Source organism: Syngnathus acus, chromosome 3, assembly GCF_901709675.1.
Source record: "Syngnathus acus chromosome 3, fSynAcu1.2, whole genome shotgun sequence".
In the NCBI taxonomy this organism is placed as follows: Eukaryota; Metazoa; Chordata; class Actinopteri; order Syngnathiformes; family Syngnathidae; genus Syngnathus; species Syngnathus acus.
Window position 1 is genome coordinate 11,499,344 of NC_051089.1, and position 16,298 is coordinate 11,515,641.

Sequence of the window (16,298 nt, forward strand, 5' to 3'; positions counted from 1 at the left end):
TTCAAGGAAGTCCAAGTGTCTTCCGTGTTTCAGTCATGTAGTCATGAGTGTACAGCCAACTTGACTGAAGTTTTTGCCATGGCTACAGCTCACTATGACTACAGCTAAGTAGTCATTGGAGTCTGGCTATCGTCTCACCAAAAAGTGGACTCACCAGCTATGTTTGTGATACTATTATTCTATAAGCGGTTCGAAAGATGAATGGATGAATAAATGGACAATAAAGGAAGCATTATTCAGCCTTATCTAATATTCACACATTGCAATCAGCAATATAAAATTTGGAATCAGGCCGCACAGAAAAACTGGTAAACAGAAGAGAGGAGCGTGTGTATGGAGGTGGAAGCCAGAGAGCTACTTCACTCTTTGTTTGTTTGTTTTTTAAGGGGGGTGGCCATCGCTAACTGTTAATTAATTTAATAAACGGGTTGTTGAAGCACCCGGCCTTGAAAGATAAGTCTTTTGATTCTTACATTGCAATCCGAACTCTTCACGATATAGATGAAAATACATTATGTATCAGATATCTGCCGATGAGACTGAAGCGCAAACTAACAGATCAGCTCTCCATCGTCCAATCTGGATCGGCCCGGCAAACGCAAATCATGACAGCGTGAAATAAATCATTTGATGCAGTAAACCACTTGGCCCTGCCGTGTAACTCCAGCCTGAGAAAGAAACTTTCACAAAACCATCTGCGCAATATGTAGCTAACTAAATGGATCGGCTTGACCTTTAGGCTACCATGAGTTATTACTCCATGCCATCGTTTTGCAGGGCAGAAGAAAGAACAAATACATCTGTATTCTGCACACAATAAATGTCATCACAACAACATATACTACTGCTATCAAACAATTCCGCACTTCCATAATCTTGTAATGTGGATAGTAAACTATATCAGCAGAGGACAAACCTCTTATCAGGCAGGGACAACCAGACAAACTGCAGTCAAGTTTATATAAAACTGTTTAGGTCATGACAAGATTAAGGGTGGTGCAACAAACCAACCTTGAACAAGTCATTTGAATACCCACTGCCTTATAAAGCCTGTCAGACTAGAAAATAACCTGGCTTGCATATCCAATTATTTATAGATGGCAGTAACAGAGCGCTGTCTGCGGCTGACTGTCAAGACTTTTACTTTTTCACGTGTTTCGTCACCAGAGAATGTAGCAATAAACACATAAAAATTAAATTTATCTAGAAACAGAGGTGGGCAGTATCAAAGTACCGTATTTTCCGCCCTAAAAGGCGCACCGGGTTATAAGGCGCACCTTCAATGAACGGCCCATTTTAAAACTTTGTCCATATATAAGGCGCACCGGCTTATAAGGCGCATAAAATAGAAGCTATACTGCATCAAACTGAGGTTGACTAGGGTTGCGGTATGCATCCACTAGCCAATAACCAACGAGCCCTCTATAAACAATCGCGTTTCTCAAACGATCTCCTATAAAATAATCAGAACTGACTAAAGTTCGATCTAACGCATTGGTACTACTTACCTATGTTTCCCTTCCATATCGATCCGTAGATTTACTCGAAACATTAACAGAGCAGCCTATTTTGACATGAAATAGCCTGGTACGTATAGCAGCTATCGCAATAGCATTAGCCATCCGCAAAGTCTCACGAGCCTCAGCGAAGTGTAAACAATCGCGTTTCTCAAACGATCTCCTATAAAATGATCGGAACTGACTAAAGTTCGATCCAACGCATTGGTACTACTTACCTATGTTTCCCTTCCATATCGATCCGTAGATTTACTCGAAACATTAACAGAGCAGCCTATTTTGACATGAAATAGCCTGGTACGTATAGCAGCTATCGCAATAGCATTAGCCATCCGCAAAGTCTCACGAGCCTCACCTCGCAATCTCCCATGAGCCTCAGCAAAGTGTAAACAATCGCGTTTCTCAAACGATCTCCTATAAAATGATCGGAACTGACTAAAGTTCGATCCAACGCATTGGTACTACTTACCTATGTTTCCCTTCCATATCGATCCGTAGATTTACTCGAAACATTAACAGAGCAGCCTATTTTGACATGAAATAGCCTGGTACGTATAGCAGCTATCGCAATAGCATTAGCCATCCGCAAAGTCTCACGAGCCTCACCTCGCAATCTCCCATGAGCCTCAGCAAAGTGTAAACAATCGCGTTTCTCAAACGATCTCCTATAAAATGATCGGAACTGACTAAAGTTCGATCTAACGCATTGGTACTACTTACCTATGTTTCCCTTCCATATCGATCCGTAGATTTACTCGAAACATTAACAGAGCAGCCTATTTTGACATGAAATAGCCTGGTACGTATAGCAGCTATCGCAATAGCATTAGCCATCCGCAAAGTCTCACGAGCCTCACCTCGCAATCTCCCATGAGCCTCAGCAAAGTGTAAACAATCGCGTTTCTCAAACGATCTCCTATAAAATGATCGGAACTGACTAAAGTTCGATCCAACGCATTTGTACTACTTACCTATGTTTCCCTTCCATATCGATCCGTAGATTTACTCGAAACATTAACAGAGCAGCCTATTTTGACATGAAATAGCCTGGTACGTATAGCAGCTATCGCAATAGCATTAGCCATCCGCAAAGTCTCACGAGCCTCACCTCGCAATCTCCCATGAGCCTCAGCAAAGTGTAAACAATCGCGTTTCTCAAACGATCTCCTATAAAATGATCGGAACTGACTAAAGTTCGATCCAACGCATTTGTACTACTTACCTATGTTTCCCTTCCATATCGATCCGTAGATTTACTCGAAACATTAACAGAGCAGCCTATTTTGACATGAAATAGCCTGGTACGTATAGCAGCTATCGCAATAGCATTAGCCATCCGCAAAGTCTCACGAGCCTCACCTCGCAATCTCCCATGAGCCTCAGCAAAGTGTAAACAATCGCGTTTCTCAAACGATCTCCTATAAAATAATCGGAACTGACTAAAGTTCGATCTAACGCATTGGTACTACTTACCTATGTTTCCCTTCCATATCGATCCGTAGATTTACTCGAAACATTAACAGAGCAGCCTATTTTGACAGGAAATAGCCTCGCGGGTACAACAGCTATTCGGTGACGCCCCCTGACTACAGTTGCCGTAATGCTGGGAAGCGATGCGACCTTGTAATTTATTAGTCGTACTAAAACGTACTGAAACATTTTGGCAGAGCACTGTGTACAACCAGTATGGATCAACAAATTCATCAGTTGATCCATATATAAGGCGCACTGGCCTATAAGGCGCACTGTCGGCTTTTGAGAAAATATTAGGTTTTTAGGTGCGCCTTTTAGGGCGGAAAATACGGTAGTAATAGTCTGTTACAGTACTCAAGTTGATTTGATCTGTATTTGTGCATTTTTAAATTGACTCTCCACTTTTGAACACAAATATCTGTAGTTTCTACTTTTTACTAAGTCAAAATATTTTTTTCAGATTCGATCGATGACATCACGACATAAAAAATACGCTAATGCGTAATATGTAAAGAAAAAGGGAAAGCCAAATGTTTCTAGATCTTGATTGATTGAGCGAATAGCATCCCCAGGTACGGTTGTCCTGGTGCATGATAAGAAAGAGGAAAAACAGGGACAAACATGAACCAGGAAGTATTAACGTCAATGACGTAAATGGTCAGTTAAAAATAAAAAAATCGACAGGAAAGAAAGTAAAAAGAAAAAGAATACAGGGTCTGGAAGCCTGTTTCCTCCAGTAAAAAATTTAAATTATAAGGGCTGGGAGACTTCCATAAGTATTGTATTATAATGGACAGTCTAATCTAATTTGTACTTTTGCACTTAAGAAAATGTCTTTTTTTGCTTTTAATTAAAGTCAAATCAGTACTTCTACATTTTTTTTTTTTTTTTTTTTCAGTACCGTACCACCTCTGCCCAGATGTGATTGTACTGCAGTAAGGTCTGCCTGCAGCAAAGCTGGTACCTTTATGAAAAAAAAATTCTCAGTACCTGTAACACCTCTGCCTAGATGTGATTCTACTGCAGTCGAGTCTGCCTGCAGCATAGCTGGTAGCATAGAATCTCTCTTCCCCAGAGCAGTGAGCTTTCTGCTGCCACTGCAGACACAGTGGTTATTTCTCCAGAATGAGCACGATTTCACCAAGACGCAGTGCATATGAGGGTAGGGTTGGACATTGGATGCAGTGATAATTATTCATGGGGGTCAGGCAAAAGCTCAGTCAATAACGATGTGGCTTAGAGACCTAAAGGTTATTTATTGTGTTTTCAAGAAGTGATGCAGAGCTAACAGCACTTTATCATAATTCAGCAGATTTGGTAAGGTAGATATTGTTCATGAGGGTAGCATTGCAAAAGATGTTCTGGGCCTGATAGTGATAAAAGTGTTATTTTGTGCTTGTTTTGTTAAAGAGGAGATCAACCCAAAAGATTTATTTTCAGGATATTGCATGTGCCCCCATTAATCTAAACGCGGCATTTTAATTAATATTGAGTTTGAGGAATTTTAGTGAAGCAACAAAATTCACCCGCTTTTATGCATAGTCAATTTGATGACATCACAGTACCAGCTTGCAAACAGGTGAGCTTGCAAACATCACATGACCAAAACTTGAAAACAGTTGAGCCACGATTGGTTGAGATTGAGACTTGACAACTGTGATGTCATTTTCAGTCGACAGCAAGTGGCAATATGGTCGCCCCTGAGCTGGATGAAAACTTATTACAAAGAAAATTTGTGGACATTTTGCCAAACCGATTTCATGTCTTTCCAATTTCTTTCTCTATTTTTATACAATACCGTGTTTTTTGTTCCATAAAAAATGTAATGGTTGTTTGTCAAGCTGGAACTGATTAATCGTGCTACGATGATTAAAAGATAAATTACACAAGTATGTCACCGCATTACATGATGTGGACTAAGCATAACATAAAAATAGGATAGTTGGACAAATTGATTCCACTTCTTGATGGACATCATGATGGACATATTGATTGTTCTTCATGATGAGCACACTGATCTTTTGCTGTCATGGTTTCACTCATGGAAAAGGGTTTCTCCTACATGGACATAATAAACTTCAAATTAGTGACATAAAAGTGATTGATGGTGGTGGCAAAAGGCAAACGACCAAAGGCTTGCAATATTACACAATGTTAGGCCTACCGCACGCCGAGGCCACACGGCCAAAACGGACTGAATTGTCGCGCAGTGTGCGGGTCACAAGTGACGATCATCACTCAGTGGATCGGGTGATCAATCATTGCCAACAACCTCTCAAAATAGTCACACTGACTCATTTATTGTCACCCGTTGCCTCTCTTAGTGGCTATGAAATTTAAAAGAAGATCTAAAAAAATGTGAAATATGTGCTTTGGTGAAATAAAAAGGGGAAAATTCCAACCTGCTGTTTGCTTGAATGAATGACTATTCAGGCATGTGATATAAAACCAAATATACAGCACTGTATCATTCACTTTCAAAAGTTGTAAAGGATGCATGTCACTGTGCTACTGGTGATTTTGACAGCAGTCAACACTTCGATTGAAAAAAGGCCAAAACAAATCACACCATAGTTTGTGACTTTGGGAAAATCTGTCCTCCCCACTTCAATAATGCAATCATGTGATACATCTCTGTCAGCACAAGGTCACACCTCTCTCCTGCAATCTTTATAGTCTCTCTCTCTCTCTCTCTCTCTCTCTCTCTCTCTCTCTCTCTCTCTCTCTCTCTCTCTCTCTCTCTCTCTCTCTCTCTCTCTCTCTCTCTCTCTCTCTCTCTCTCTCTCTCTCTCTCTCTCTCTCTCTCTCTCTCTCTCTCAAACACGCACGCGCGTACACACGCGCGCACACACACACACACACACACACGTACACGCAAAACCTCCACACCTACCTAATGGAGAGACTAGAGGTCCTGCATGGAGCATGTGAGGAGAATTTTAATTTCCTTCTTCCTGCTCTGCTTAGGCTGCTACTTTTAGTCACACCGCAAGCAGTAATTATTTGTCACCAACCCAATGGCACTCCTTAGTGTCTTTTTGTTGCTCAACTCAAACTAGATTGCTCGACATGTTTGCAGCATCAGCAGTTGAGGACGAACCTGGCATTCCAGACGTGCCTGAACTACACACGGTAAACACTTAAAATACAAACGGTATCGCATTTCAAACAGCCAAACAATGCAACGACCAGTCAGTCACTCACTTGATGAAGTAGCTGGCTCCTTCCTCCGTGAAGCCCTCTTCCCATCCTCTCGGCAAATCTGGAAAGGAAACAAAACACCGAATCAAAATTACACAAGCCGTGCACCAAATCCCTGCAAGCTATCCGCGATTCGGACAATCTGCAGCGTACCTGAACGTATCATGTGTCCGGAATTAACAGGTTCGCCAGTACGCGGGTGAAGCCAAGTGGTACCGCGAGTTTTGTCGCTAGAAGAAAGACACCTGTTACTTATAGTGGACGATGTTTGAACAAACCTCGCGGTGTGCATCCCAACAAGTGACGATCGGTAACTACTGAAAAGTAGCTCACTTGATAAAAAACACGCGGCCATCCCTACAAACTCCGTAGGACCAGTGGTCCGGTAGGGTGTCCCGTCCGAGCGGTGCCGCCATGATTGCATCTCTCCGGCTCGACTCCCCCTCCCCCTTGTCGTCCCTCTCTTTCTCTCCCCCTCGTCCCCTTCTCGCTCCGCCGACTTGTCTACGGAGCGCAAGTAATCCCACAGCTAAAGCCGCATACTTTTAAAGGGGCCGAGAAACGAAGGCGCCATCGACTGCGCTCTGCAGATGCAGCGATTGCTGCATGTTATGGAAAGGCGTTTGGACGTTGTTGCACTTCCAGAGCTTCCAGAGCTTCCAGCACCAAGCACGCGTACCAGAGATAAGATGGGCGTGTGGAAGCGTTGAGGCTTTCCTTCAAATCTTGCCGGAACCGATTTTGAGATATGTCGCTTCATTCAAAGTAACATATTTGAAAGAGTGGAGTCAATGCAACACCCGATCACGTTCATCATTCGACAATAAAAGTCAAAACCAATGTGATACCGATCCATGTGTTATTTACAGAAGTTTGTTTGTGTTAGTTTTAATGAGCGAAGTTGACATAGTAAAGGAAATAAATGTTGCACCTTTACGAGTGTACAGTGATCCCTCGCTACTTCGCGTTTCGTTTATCGCGGCTTCACTACATCGCGGATTTTTTTTCCAAATTAAAAAAAAAACATTTAAAAGTCAAAATAAAACTTCGAAATTGAGGAAACATGTGTCTAACCATTAGGACAATGTAGTATTGCTCCAAATGTTCGTTTACATTCCTTTAGAAGTCCGTTTTCGCGTGTTAGCATGATCGCGAATTAGGTCCTGCCCAGTACTTCTTGATGGTGACCGTACTTCGCGGATTTCACTTATCGCGGGTGGTTTTTGGAACCAATTATCCGCGATAAACGAGGGATTACTGTACTTAGATTTGCACTATTTCTAGGAGTTTAGAATTCTAAACAAAAAATAGAATTGCTTTTTAAAAGTTCTACCTTTATTTATTTATTTGTTTGTTTGTTTGTTTGTTTGTTTGTTTGTTTTCTACAGGGTGACTCTAAAACACATGCACGCATACATCAACAGGAAGGGAATGAGTGTGTACAATTCAGTTAGTGAAGCTTTTGGCTGCATCATCTTCTTTGTAGTGTTGTTTGGAGGAGAGAGTCTTTCCTGACATGTGCTTACACTGCATTAAATAGTGTTATTTACCAGAGCTGCCCCTTCATTTCACTTTGGACTTTGTGAGTGCAGAGCGCAGCATCTCCTATATATCCTGACTGGTTCTGTTTATGGTATATCCTTTGTATAGAGAAATAGGTTAAGGGGCATCTCAGTGCAGGAAGAAACTAGATAACTTCTACTGTAGGTTTCGGTCAGCAGTCACGGGATTCATAGGCTATTCATCCAAATATGTGTTACACATGTACAGATAATGGCTGATTTTTGCTACAGTCTAACATTCGATCAATGGCAGTTCTGTGCATAAGGTCAATCGTAATTGTGCAACATTAATAAAGATTATGTGCATGAATCAATTATGGCCTTTTTTTCGACCCTTCTTAACCAGACTCAATGTTCTATCTGATGTCGCAGCTCATCCGATTTCATATTTTTGACCCTGATGTGATTTATCAGCAGCAGTACTTATGCACACATTAATGTACCCACACAAAAGAATACACATTCTGTTTACAGTATATGTATGCATAGACAAGTGCACCTCTGCAGTATATAATCTCAGCTGGATTCCTGCCTCTGGGCTGCCAAGGGTTCAGCAAGGTGACTCAATGATATTGTCTTTTCCTCTGAGAGCCTTCCCATGCTGAGCGTGCTAAAAGTCATAAAAGGGAAACTAGATAATGACCTCCCTTTAAATGTAGAGTATTCCTTCTTGCAATGTATGGTCAACCAAAAATGAAGAATTACTTTTAAATACATGCTGTCAGTAAAGTGTGTTTTCAATTACAGTGTGTTGTTACATGGAAGAACATCCATGTACAGCGCTTGCTGTAAATAGGGCCAAACGATAGACAGACAGACAGACAGACAGACAGACAGACAGACAGATAGATAGATAGATAGATAGATAGATAGATAGATAGATAGATAGATAGATAGATAGATAGATAGATAGATAGATAGATAGATAGATAGATAGATAGATAGATAGATAGGGTGTCTTAAAAAGGGTCTTTAAAAAAAAAAGTAAGCGCAAACTGAAGCAAGGCCCCTCAAAGACAGCATTGATTTTCCGTCATGGAGTCAGCACTTTATCAGCAACCCACTAAATTACACTTGTCAAGTGGTGTGCAGTGCACATGCAGCAGGCACATCACCAAACACAGATACAGTATTCCAGAGACACAACTATTTGTTTGCATACAATTGAAAAGCCCATTTTCCATAAATCCCGTTAACCATACATGTTAACTGTTATTGACTGAAAGATATATTCGTCGCCTTTGGAAAATAATAGCTTATGTGTGTTTGGCAAGAATGTTTTGGGGGGGGGACACTGACAGTTAAAAACTTGTTTGGATTCCATGTGATCACAGGAGAGACACTACTTTGCTGTGTAAAATTTGATAACCAAAAATTGATGTTACTGAATGTCCACTTGGTGGCAGTCAAACCATTTAGAGAAAGAGTGAGTCGAAACGTCCTTCATTCTTTACTGTACAAGCCAAGTCACAATGTTACTAAGCATCTCAACAAAAAATCTAATCCTCTCAATCTCAAAGTACAGTAGTGTGACGCTCTACAATAGATGGTTCCAGATTAGATGTTATCAGTGTATCTGTGTGTGATTGATCTACTTACTTCATCCATATGCCAATGGATATGACTTCTTAGAATTCAAATGCATGCTGCTCTGCTTTGAGAGCAGAGCAAATAAGTGGATGATGTGTTTTCAAATATAATGCACACTTACATAATAACACAAGAAACATCAAAACTACATGCACTTTAGTCGTGCCGAATATAGTTTTGTGAAATACAATTAGAATATAGAGACTGAAAGATGATTATGTGATGCAAAAACTGGATGTCTGGGGTGAAACGTCTCTACCAAGTAGCACAGAATGATAAGTGAACTCCATGTACAGTCTGTCAAGTAGTAGGTTAATAGTGCCTGTAGTATCTCTCATGTATGTGGGACATGTGATGTAAGACGCAACACTTGAAATCATTTCACGGCATGGATGTTCAATATTTTTTTGCTCTGGCCTACATGTGACTACTGTATGAATGGTTCAATAAATATGGAGGTGAATTGATTAAAATGTAGCAATTCCAATATCAACATCTTTGAGTTCCTGAATCCCATTCTAAGTGGATAAAATATTACAAAAAGGATTTATTTTCTCCAATTCTTTAATATCCTTAACAGAGTGATGATGAATTTGTGCCGTGCCTCTTTCCATTTAATAAGGACGCAAGTTTTCTCTCTCTCAAGATAAGGTTCTACGAACCACTATTTTTCTGTTTTTTAGAATGAGTTTATCTGCATTCTACAGCTTCATGTAAGGACAATATTTTGAATAAACTGAGAATATCTGCCTAAATATAGTCAGCTCTACAATGTACTGTTATCCTCAACTGCCATATTGAATGTGGATAATAATGTGTATATATAATGGATTTATATAGCACTTTGAAGAAAAGCTGGAAATGGCTTCCTCTTTTGGTTGTAGTCTTCAAAATGTTAAAAAAGCATCAGATTGCATGTCATACCAAAACTGTATCTGAAATTAATTCGTTTCAACCAATTGTGTGTGCAGCACCAAAATAATGTTGGTATTTGAGGTGAGTGATCAAGTGTACAACCCCCCAAAAATGCCATAATGAATGGCACAAATTTGAGTGCCTATTGTTAAAACTACCAAAGAAATCACATTTTACTTCACTTACTCTATAACTATACTGCACGATAAAGTAAAACCTTCAAATATTAGTTGTCCTAGATTTTTTTTATTTTTAAATTAGGCTAATATTTTAAGAAAAATAACAAAAAAGACAATTTTGAGCTGTGCTATCATTTTCATACAACAGAATGGAAAACATTCTCTTTCAATAGAGTGACAGAGATGTTTGCCAGTTACTGTAGTATATACAGCAGTACTTTTAATTAGTGGTGCAAAACTTTTAGTACTGCTTGTGACATTCTTGAGTCCTGAGTGTTTCACTAGTAGTTCTAAGGTTTCAACGAGTGCACGGTTCTGCCCCACCAAATATGTACAGTTGTCTTTCTGGTATGCATAATCTCATACGGTGTGTGTGTGTGTGTTTGGGTCTAAAAAAAGTGTTCTACTAGTTTGCTGGATTGATTTACGAATGGAGACAAAAACTAACTAGTACGTGGACCTAAAGCTCGAAGCCTCAAGCAGGACGTCAATAACAATAAATAACATATTGAAGTTGCATGGTGAAATTAACCAGTGTGGAGGCAACAAAGGACAGAAATATAATAGACGCAATAGGTAACGAGTAGTAATGCTTAAGCAATTCAAGTGATGAAAATGAGAGCCGTTTTTTTTTTTTCAATTTCAAAATTATAAACCCTTTTTTTTTTCCCCTTCTAATTTCAAAGTTAGAAATGGTTGGAAATTTGCAGCTCCACGCGTGTGAATGAGGGATGTGTTTTAGAGGGAGGGGTCTGCGGTTGGTAGAAGCCTCTGATTGGCCGAGCTTCCTTTCGTCGCCCCAGAGCAAGTGGTTAAATAGCCAATCGCCTGTCTCCGTGGAGTACGTGTGCAAGTGTCAAGTAGCTCACGGTCCTCTCTCGGTTGAAGACCGCGTCCGAGCAACATCTAGCTGACTTTACACACTCAAAAAATCAAGTACCATGGATGAGTCGAGTAGTTGACGTTTCCTGTAACCTTCTCTTTTTAAGCTTTCTTCCGTCCGATCATTTTATCACCTGTCTATTGGCGTTTTTGACTTCGTGGCACCTTGTTTTCTACCACCAACGGAAATCATGAAGTACATCATTGGCATCGGCGGGTGAGTAAAGCAAATGAATGAAGCGGAAAGAGGCCAAGACACCTGGGGGAGCGGTCGTGACATCCGCGCTCTTCTTATGTCTTCTGCATGATTGATAACATTTCTCGTTAGGTGTTTATCCGGAGTTAAAATGATGATCATGCGTGGAAATCAGCGTTGGTTATCCTTCCCATTGTCGAGTTGATGCTGATGGTGTTCTGCATCAATAGATAATACATAATGTAAAGTTGCATGTTAAAATTGACTATACTGAATTGGAATTGTTTCTTATCAGTTGTGTATTTTTGAAACCAGAATAGCATGTTTATGATCTCTGATCATCAAAATTAAAAAATGAATCATACGGTTCATAAACTGCCAACTTTTTATAGTTCTGAAATGTTAAATATTCATCTTTGGGTCATTAACTTTTTTTTTGTTATCATTTAGCGTAACAAATGGAGGGAAAACTACCCTCACCGACCGGCTGATCAAGAGGCTGCCCAACTGCTGTGTGGTACACCAAGATGACTTCTTCAAGGTGAGCTGAAACTTTATTTTCTTTAAATGTTAGGTATAAAGATCAGGATTACCAGCACGGCTTGGTGGGCTATTACCAAAGTGTTACTAGATTTAATTCCAATTCTAAAGCCCTCCATTTAGCATATAGCACTAGTGTATGTACCTTGGTACATATTATCAATGTATGTTTCAGCCCCAAGATCAGATTGCAGTTGAAGATGGCTTTAAACAGTATGATGGTAAGCTTGTGTTTGTAAGGATATGTGTGTCTTTTCGTTTACAATATGCATGCTTTGTGGACTGTAGAGAAATCAGGTTTTCATATGTGCACTGCATTCCCCTCTTCTTCCTTCCTCCCACCTTTTGACTTTTCCTATCCATTTCTAGTCATTACTGCTTTGGATATGGACGCCATGATGAGCACCATCTACGCATGGCTGAAGAACCCGGAGAAGTTTGAGAAGTCACACGGTGTCAACAACGTCCTGGACACTGAGGTTTTCCCCAAGTCCGACCAGAAAGACGAGACTCACATCCTCATTGTGGAGGGCTTCCTGCTTTACACTTACCAGTAAAGACACATTCCTCACTTACATTCCTGTCCGGTGACGTCTCTTGGCGGGTAAGAGAAAATCGCTGAATTTACTCTTTTGCAGACCTTTGATCGACGTGCTGAACCAGAGGTTCTTTTTTTCCATCCCCTATGAAGAATGCAAAAAGAGGAGGTGGTAAGTGTCCAATTAGTTAGTAGTACTATTTGTAATCAGGAACTATTTTCAAAAGTAAGACTCCAAAATGAAGACATATTTTACATTGTAACCTTCAGCTCATTCAGGTGTGTTGGCAACTATTCCCATTCACAAATATTCAAATATAAATATATTTTCCATACAGCAATCTTGGGAACTATTTGACAAACTCCCAAAATTTCAAAGTAAAATGGCACAATTAAGACCAATTTTACACTTATTGTTTGTCATTTACAGTTCAAGGAACTACACGGTGCCAGACCCCCCCGGCCTCTTTGACGGCCACGTCTGGCCCATGTACTTGAAACACAAGAACATCATGGAGAGGATGGGCGTTGATGTTTGTAAGTGTCCTTTCTCATCTCCTACTAAATCAAAAATCCTTGTTTGGGGAAAAAAAAAAAAAAAAACATCGGTGCTAATTTTCTTTGTCACTACAGTGCAGCTAGATGGAACCAAGTCAAAGGAACAACTGTTCAACTTTGTCTATGGAGACATCCTGAATAATATCCAACATTCTTTCTAATAAAGGTATCTTTCATTGTACAGTATGAAGACAATCTTTCCCCACATAAATGTTTTACTAGTAATAAACATTTGTTATCATTCTGTATTTCAGGTCACTTGATCAGCGAAAAGAAGCACATATTCAGCCCAGCCTGCTTGAAGTCCGGCTCGCCTTAAATTTCTTCCTGGCAGCTTATTTAGCTGACTGCTATTATCTTTAAACTAAAAAAAAAAAAAAATGTTTAACTTTGTAACTGGCGGCATTGAATGCTGGCATGATTTTTCGATCAAGCTTATTTATTGCTTTATACGGCCTACGCAGAGTGGATGGATATATTCAGAGGATGGATGCATACGTCAATAAATTATCCTCAATCCAACTTTGTGTTGTTGTGATAACTGAAAAGTATCTTGTCATGAGACATTTTCAAAATGGTACTCATGTACCACTCTGAGCATGTGATGCCCACTATCAGGGGCGATGCTGCTCTTGGTACAAGTGATAAGCGGAGTCACAAGTTTGAGCCCCCCATAATCACCTCTAATTACAAGTACAGGCCTTATCTATATTTAGACAGGTTTCAGTTTTCTCAGAATAAAACGCCATTATGACACAAAACGCATGACGATGAGGTTGTCTGACGTGGCAAGCCGAGAAAGTTGACGCGACCCTTGCTCATGCTAATGCTGGTAAACTGTTTTCACAAATTGCTGTTGTTTAACAGACCTAATGCAACTTGGCAATTATTTGCTGGACCTGAAAATTTGTCAAAATACTGCCCCAAAAGATCCAGTGTGTTTTGGTTATCTTTATTGGTGTCAAGAGCTTTATGCTTAAAAATTATAACCAGAAAGCTTTGGCAGGTGTAAATGAGGTGAAGCTGTTTTTGCAAAACATACCACCTACTAGACTCTGACATCATTGATTCCATTTCCACATAGATCAGAGTGCGTGCCAAGGCCTGTTATCTATAATAGCAGACGGGACGGTTTGATTTGATAAATGTACGCACAACAACTGCAAGGACAAGCTGCACAACCCTGCGAGGTGCCTCAGAGGGAGTGACGTTCCTTTTTTTTTTCTACTTTATCCTTACATATGTTGCATAACTCATCTACTCACTGACATTGAAATCATCCACTACAGTATTTAAAAGCAATATCCTTACTTATATGTAACGTTGAATATAAAAACCATAACCACAAGGCATTTCATACAGTGCTTAAATTTGCTCTCATTATACATATTGGCAAGCATATGTATTTCTTTTTAGTGAATCCAAGAATATCTTTGTAATTGTCGACATCAAATTATGAAATATAGATGTGTTTAAATGTGTTAATGGTCTGTCTGATATGCGGTTACTGGAGTTTGGATATTTAAAAAAAAAAAAAAAAAAAAAGATTTTATTTATTCATTCATTGTGTTTCTTATTTAGTTTTGACTTTAGTTTTTAAATTTCTGTTAATTTTAATCTGTTTTTAGAGCAGGTTTGTTGGTTGTTATTCATTTGTATTATGGTTTTAAATGCTTTCTTTTTATTAGCTTTGGTATTTGTTTTATTATTTTTAAATATTTATCATAGTTGTTGTTTTTTTAATTAATTTTATTACTTGTTTTGTTAGCTGAGCTGCTAGGCTGTCTAAACCCATTTGTTAGGGTAAAGTTCATTACATTGCCAAAATAATACTGTGTCCGTTAAGTTCAGGTTAGACCCTGCGTCACAATCATAGTCACAATTTTCCTTTATTTACTTTAGCTTAGCACCAGTGACAAAAATTTTGCAGCTTTTCGCAAAGGCCCAGGCATCTTATTTTAATATGGGTGTTAGTGCGCACAGCTTGCCAGCTGGTCAGAGTAAACTTGAAAGTGTGAGATAAGTGGTTACATAACTCCACTGCTGCTGTTGGCTCCTCTCTACGAAAAGAAGAGGGCAAAATTTATCAGACTGTCACAGATTTGCACTATGGTCTTGCTATCCAATTCTAAATGATTGACCTCCTCGTGTGTTTGTTTGTTTGTGAGTTTATACAACGTGGTGCAATGGTCAGCAGAAGTTCCCAACAGAGACGTCATATTTTAGTGCTACTTTGCTGAAGTGAGGCGATTGTGGTAAACCTGTCTTCGGATATTGTGTGAACGCTTGGTGACAGAAGAATTTGTCTTTTGCAGTGGTGAGGAGTCACAAAGTTCAAATACTTTGGTACTGTGAAAAAGTCAGTTTTTCAGGTACCTGTACTCCTGCATTTCGTTTTCTGGCATTGTTATACAAGAGACTTTATAACAAAGCAACCGATTTGGAGAGTCAAGGTTACCGTTCATGGATGAGAGAAATGTTTATCCAAAAATTATTTGTGGCAAATGAGTTTTTGTCTTCTGCCAATCTGGAAAACCACAAGACTTTGGTGTACAAAAAATCCAATTTGCATAAAAAACACAGTCTCGCTAGTTCTTCATTAAAAAAAAAACCTAAGCAATAACATTGAGTTGCGTGACGTAATAAACGTGTCTTGTATACAATGGACACGCATTTTTAAATATGTATGTTTTTTACCTATACTTGAGTTAAGTACAGTCATGGCCAGCCCACAGAAGAAACAGAACTACAATATATTAGTTGCAGTTGTCTTCTGTGTTAACGTTTTCTGCATTTGCAAGTTACTTGCCGGGTAAATGTTGTGACTGTGTATTTTGTACTGTACAATACACTCACTAAGTGCTATTTCGCTAATTAAAAAAAAACGTTATGTTAAAAATAAACAATTCAGGGCTCTTTTTTTTTTTAAACAAACAACAAGTATCTATACCTCCACTGAAGAACAGCATGTGAGTACTTTTGCCAACTGTGGTCTTTTGACACCACTGTTGTCTCTTGACAATAACAAACCTTGCATTTTTCCTCCAACCACTGCAATAACCACTCAGGGCTAAGCAGGTCTCCAGTACTGGATCTTGTTTAGATATGTGAGGGATTTTTTTTTCTCTGCACACTATTGCCCTATCC

At 39.4% G+C, this 16,298-nt stretch overlaps 2 protein-coding genes across 6 annotated transcripts in view; one reads left to right on the forward strand and one right to left on the reverse strand.

Annotated features, from left to right (window-relative positions):
• Positions 1–6,942, reverse strand: part of plekha7b (pleckstrin homology domain containing, family A member 7b) — a 55,491-nt gene extending 48,549 nt beyond the window's left edge. For 2 of the 4 annotated variants that reach the window (XM_037246729.1, XM_037246726.1), the window contains exons 1-3: positions 6,525–6,942; positions 6,345–6,421; positions 6,195–6,252 (exon numbers count right to left, since the gene is read on the reverse strand). In XM_037246729.1, coding sequence (XP_037102624.1) covers positions 6,195–6,252; positions 6,345–6,421; positions 6,525–6,607 — 218 coding nt within the window. In that variant the 5' untranslated portion in view covers positions 6,608–6,942. Of the gene's footprint in view, positions 1–5,879; positions 6,170–6,194; positions 6,253–6,344; positions 6,422–6,524 lie in introns of those variants that run through there. The other 2 variants (XM_037246734.1, XM_037246732.1) reach the window with 2 other exon arrangements.
• A 4,311-nt stretch (positions 6,943–11,253) lies between these two features.
• mibp2 (muscle-specific beta 1 integrin binding protein 2) lies at positions 11,254–13,673 on the forward strand. 2 transcript variants are annotated; one of them, XM_037246754.1, is made up of 8 exons: positions 11,254–11,536; positions 11,966–12,056; positions 12,231–12,276; positions 12,425–12,608; positions 12,694–12,765; positions 13,024–13,130; positions 13,227–13,317; positions 13,406–13,673. In XM_037246754.1, exons 1-7 carry the CDS (start codon positions 11,511–11,513, stop codon positions 13,310–13,312), a joined length of 612 nt encoding a protein of 203 aa, XP_037102649.1. In that variant the 5' UTR covers positions 11,254–11,510; the 3' UTR covers positions 13,313–13,317; positions 13,406–13,673. The 2 variants fall into 2 exon arrangements, with proteins under 2 accessions (XP_037102649.1, XP_037102650.1); XM_037246755.1 differs by lacking the exons at positions 11,254–11,536; positions 12,231–12,276.
• Positions 13,674–16,298: the final 2,625 nt, after the last annotated feature.

What these genes read in the sequence shown, in the direction of transcription:
- mibp2 (XM_037246754.1), top strand. Translation starts at nt 11,511, where the DNA reads ATGAAGTACATCATTGGCATCGGCGG. An exon ending in ACCAAGATGACTTCTTCAAG is followed by an intron (nt 12,057 to 12,230) that starts GTGAGCTGAAAC and finishes TGTATGTTTCAG; the next exon opens with CCCCAAGATCAGATTGCAGT. An exon ending in GAATGCAAAAAGAGGAGGTG is followed by an intron (nt 12,766 to 13,023) that starts GTAAGTGTCCAA and finishes TGTCATTTACAG; the next exon opens with TTCAAGGAACTACACGGTGC.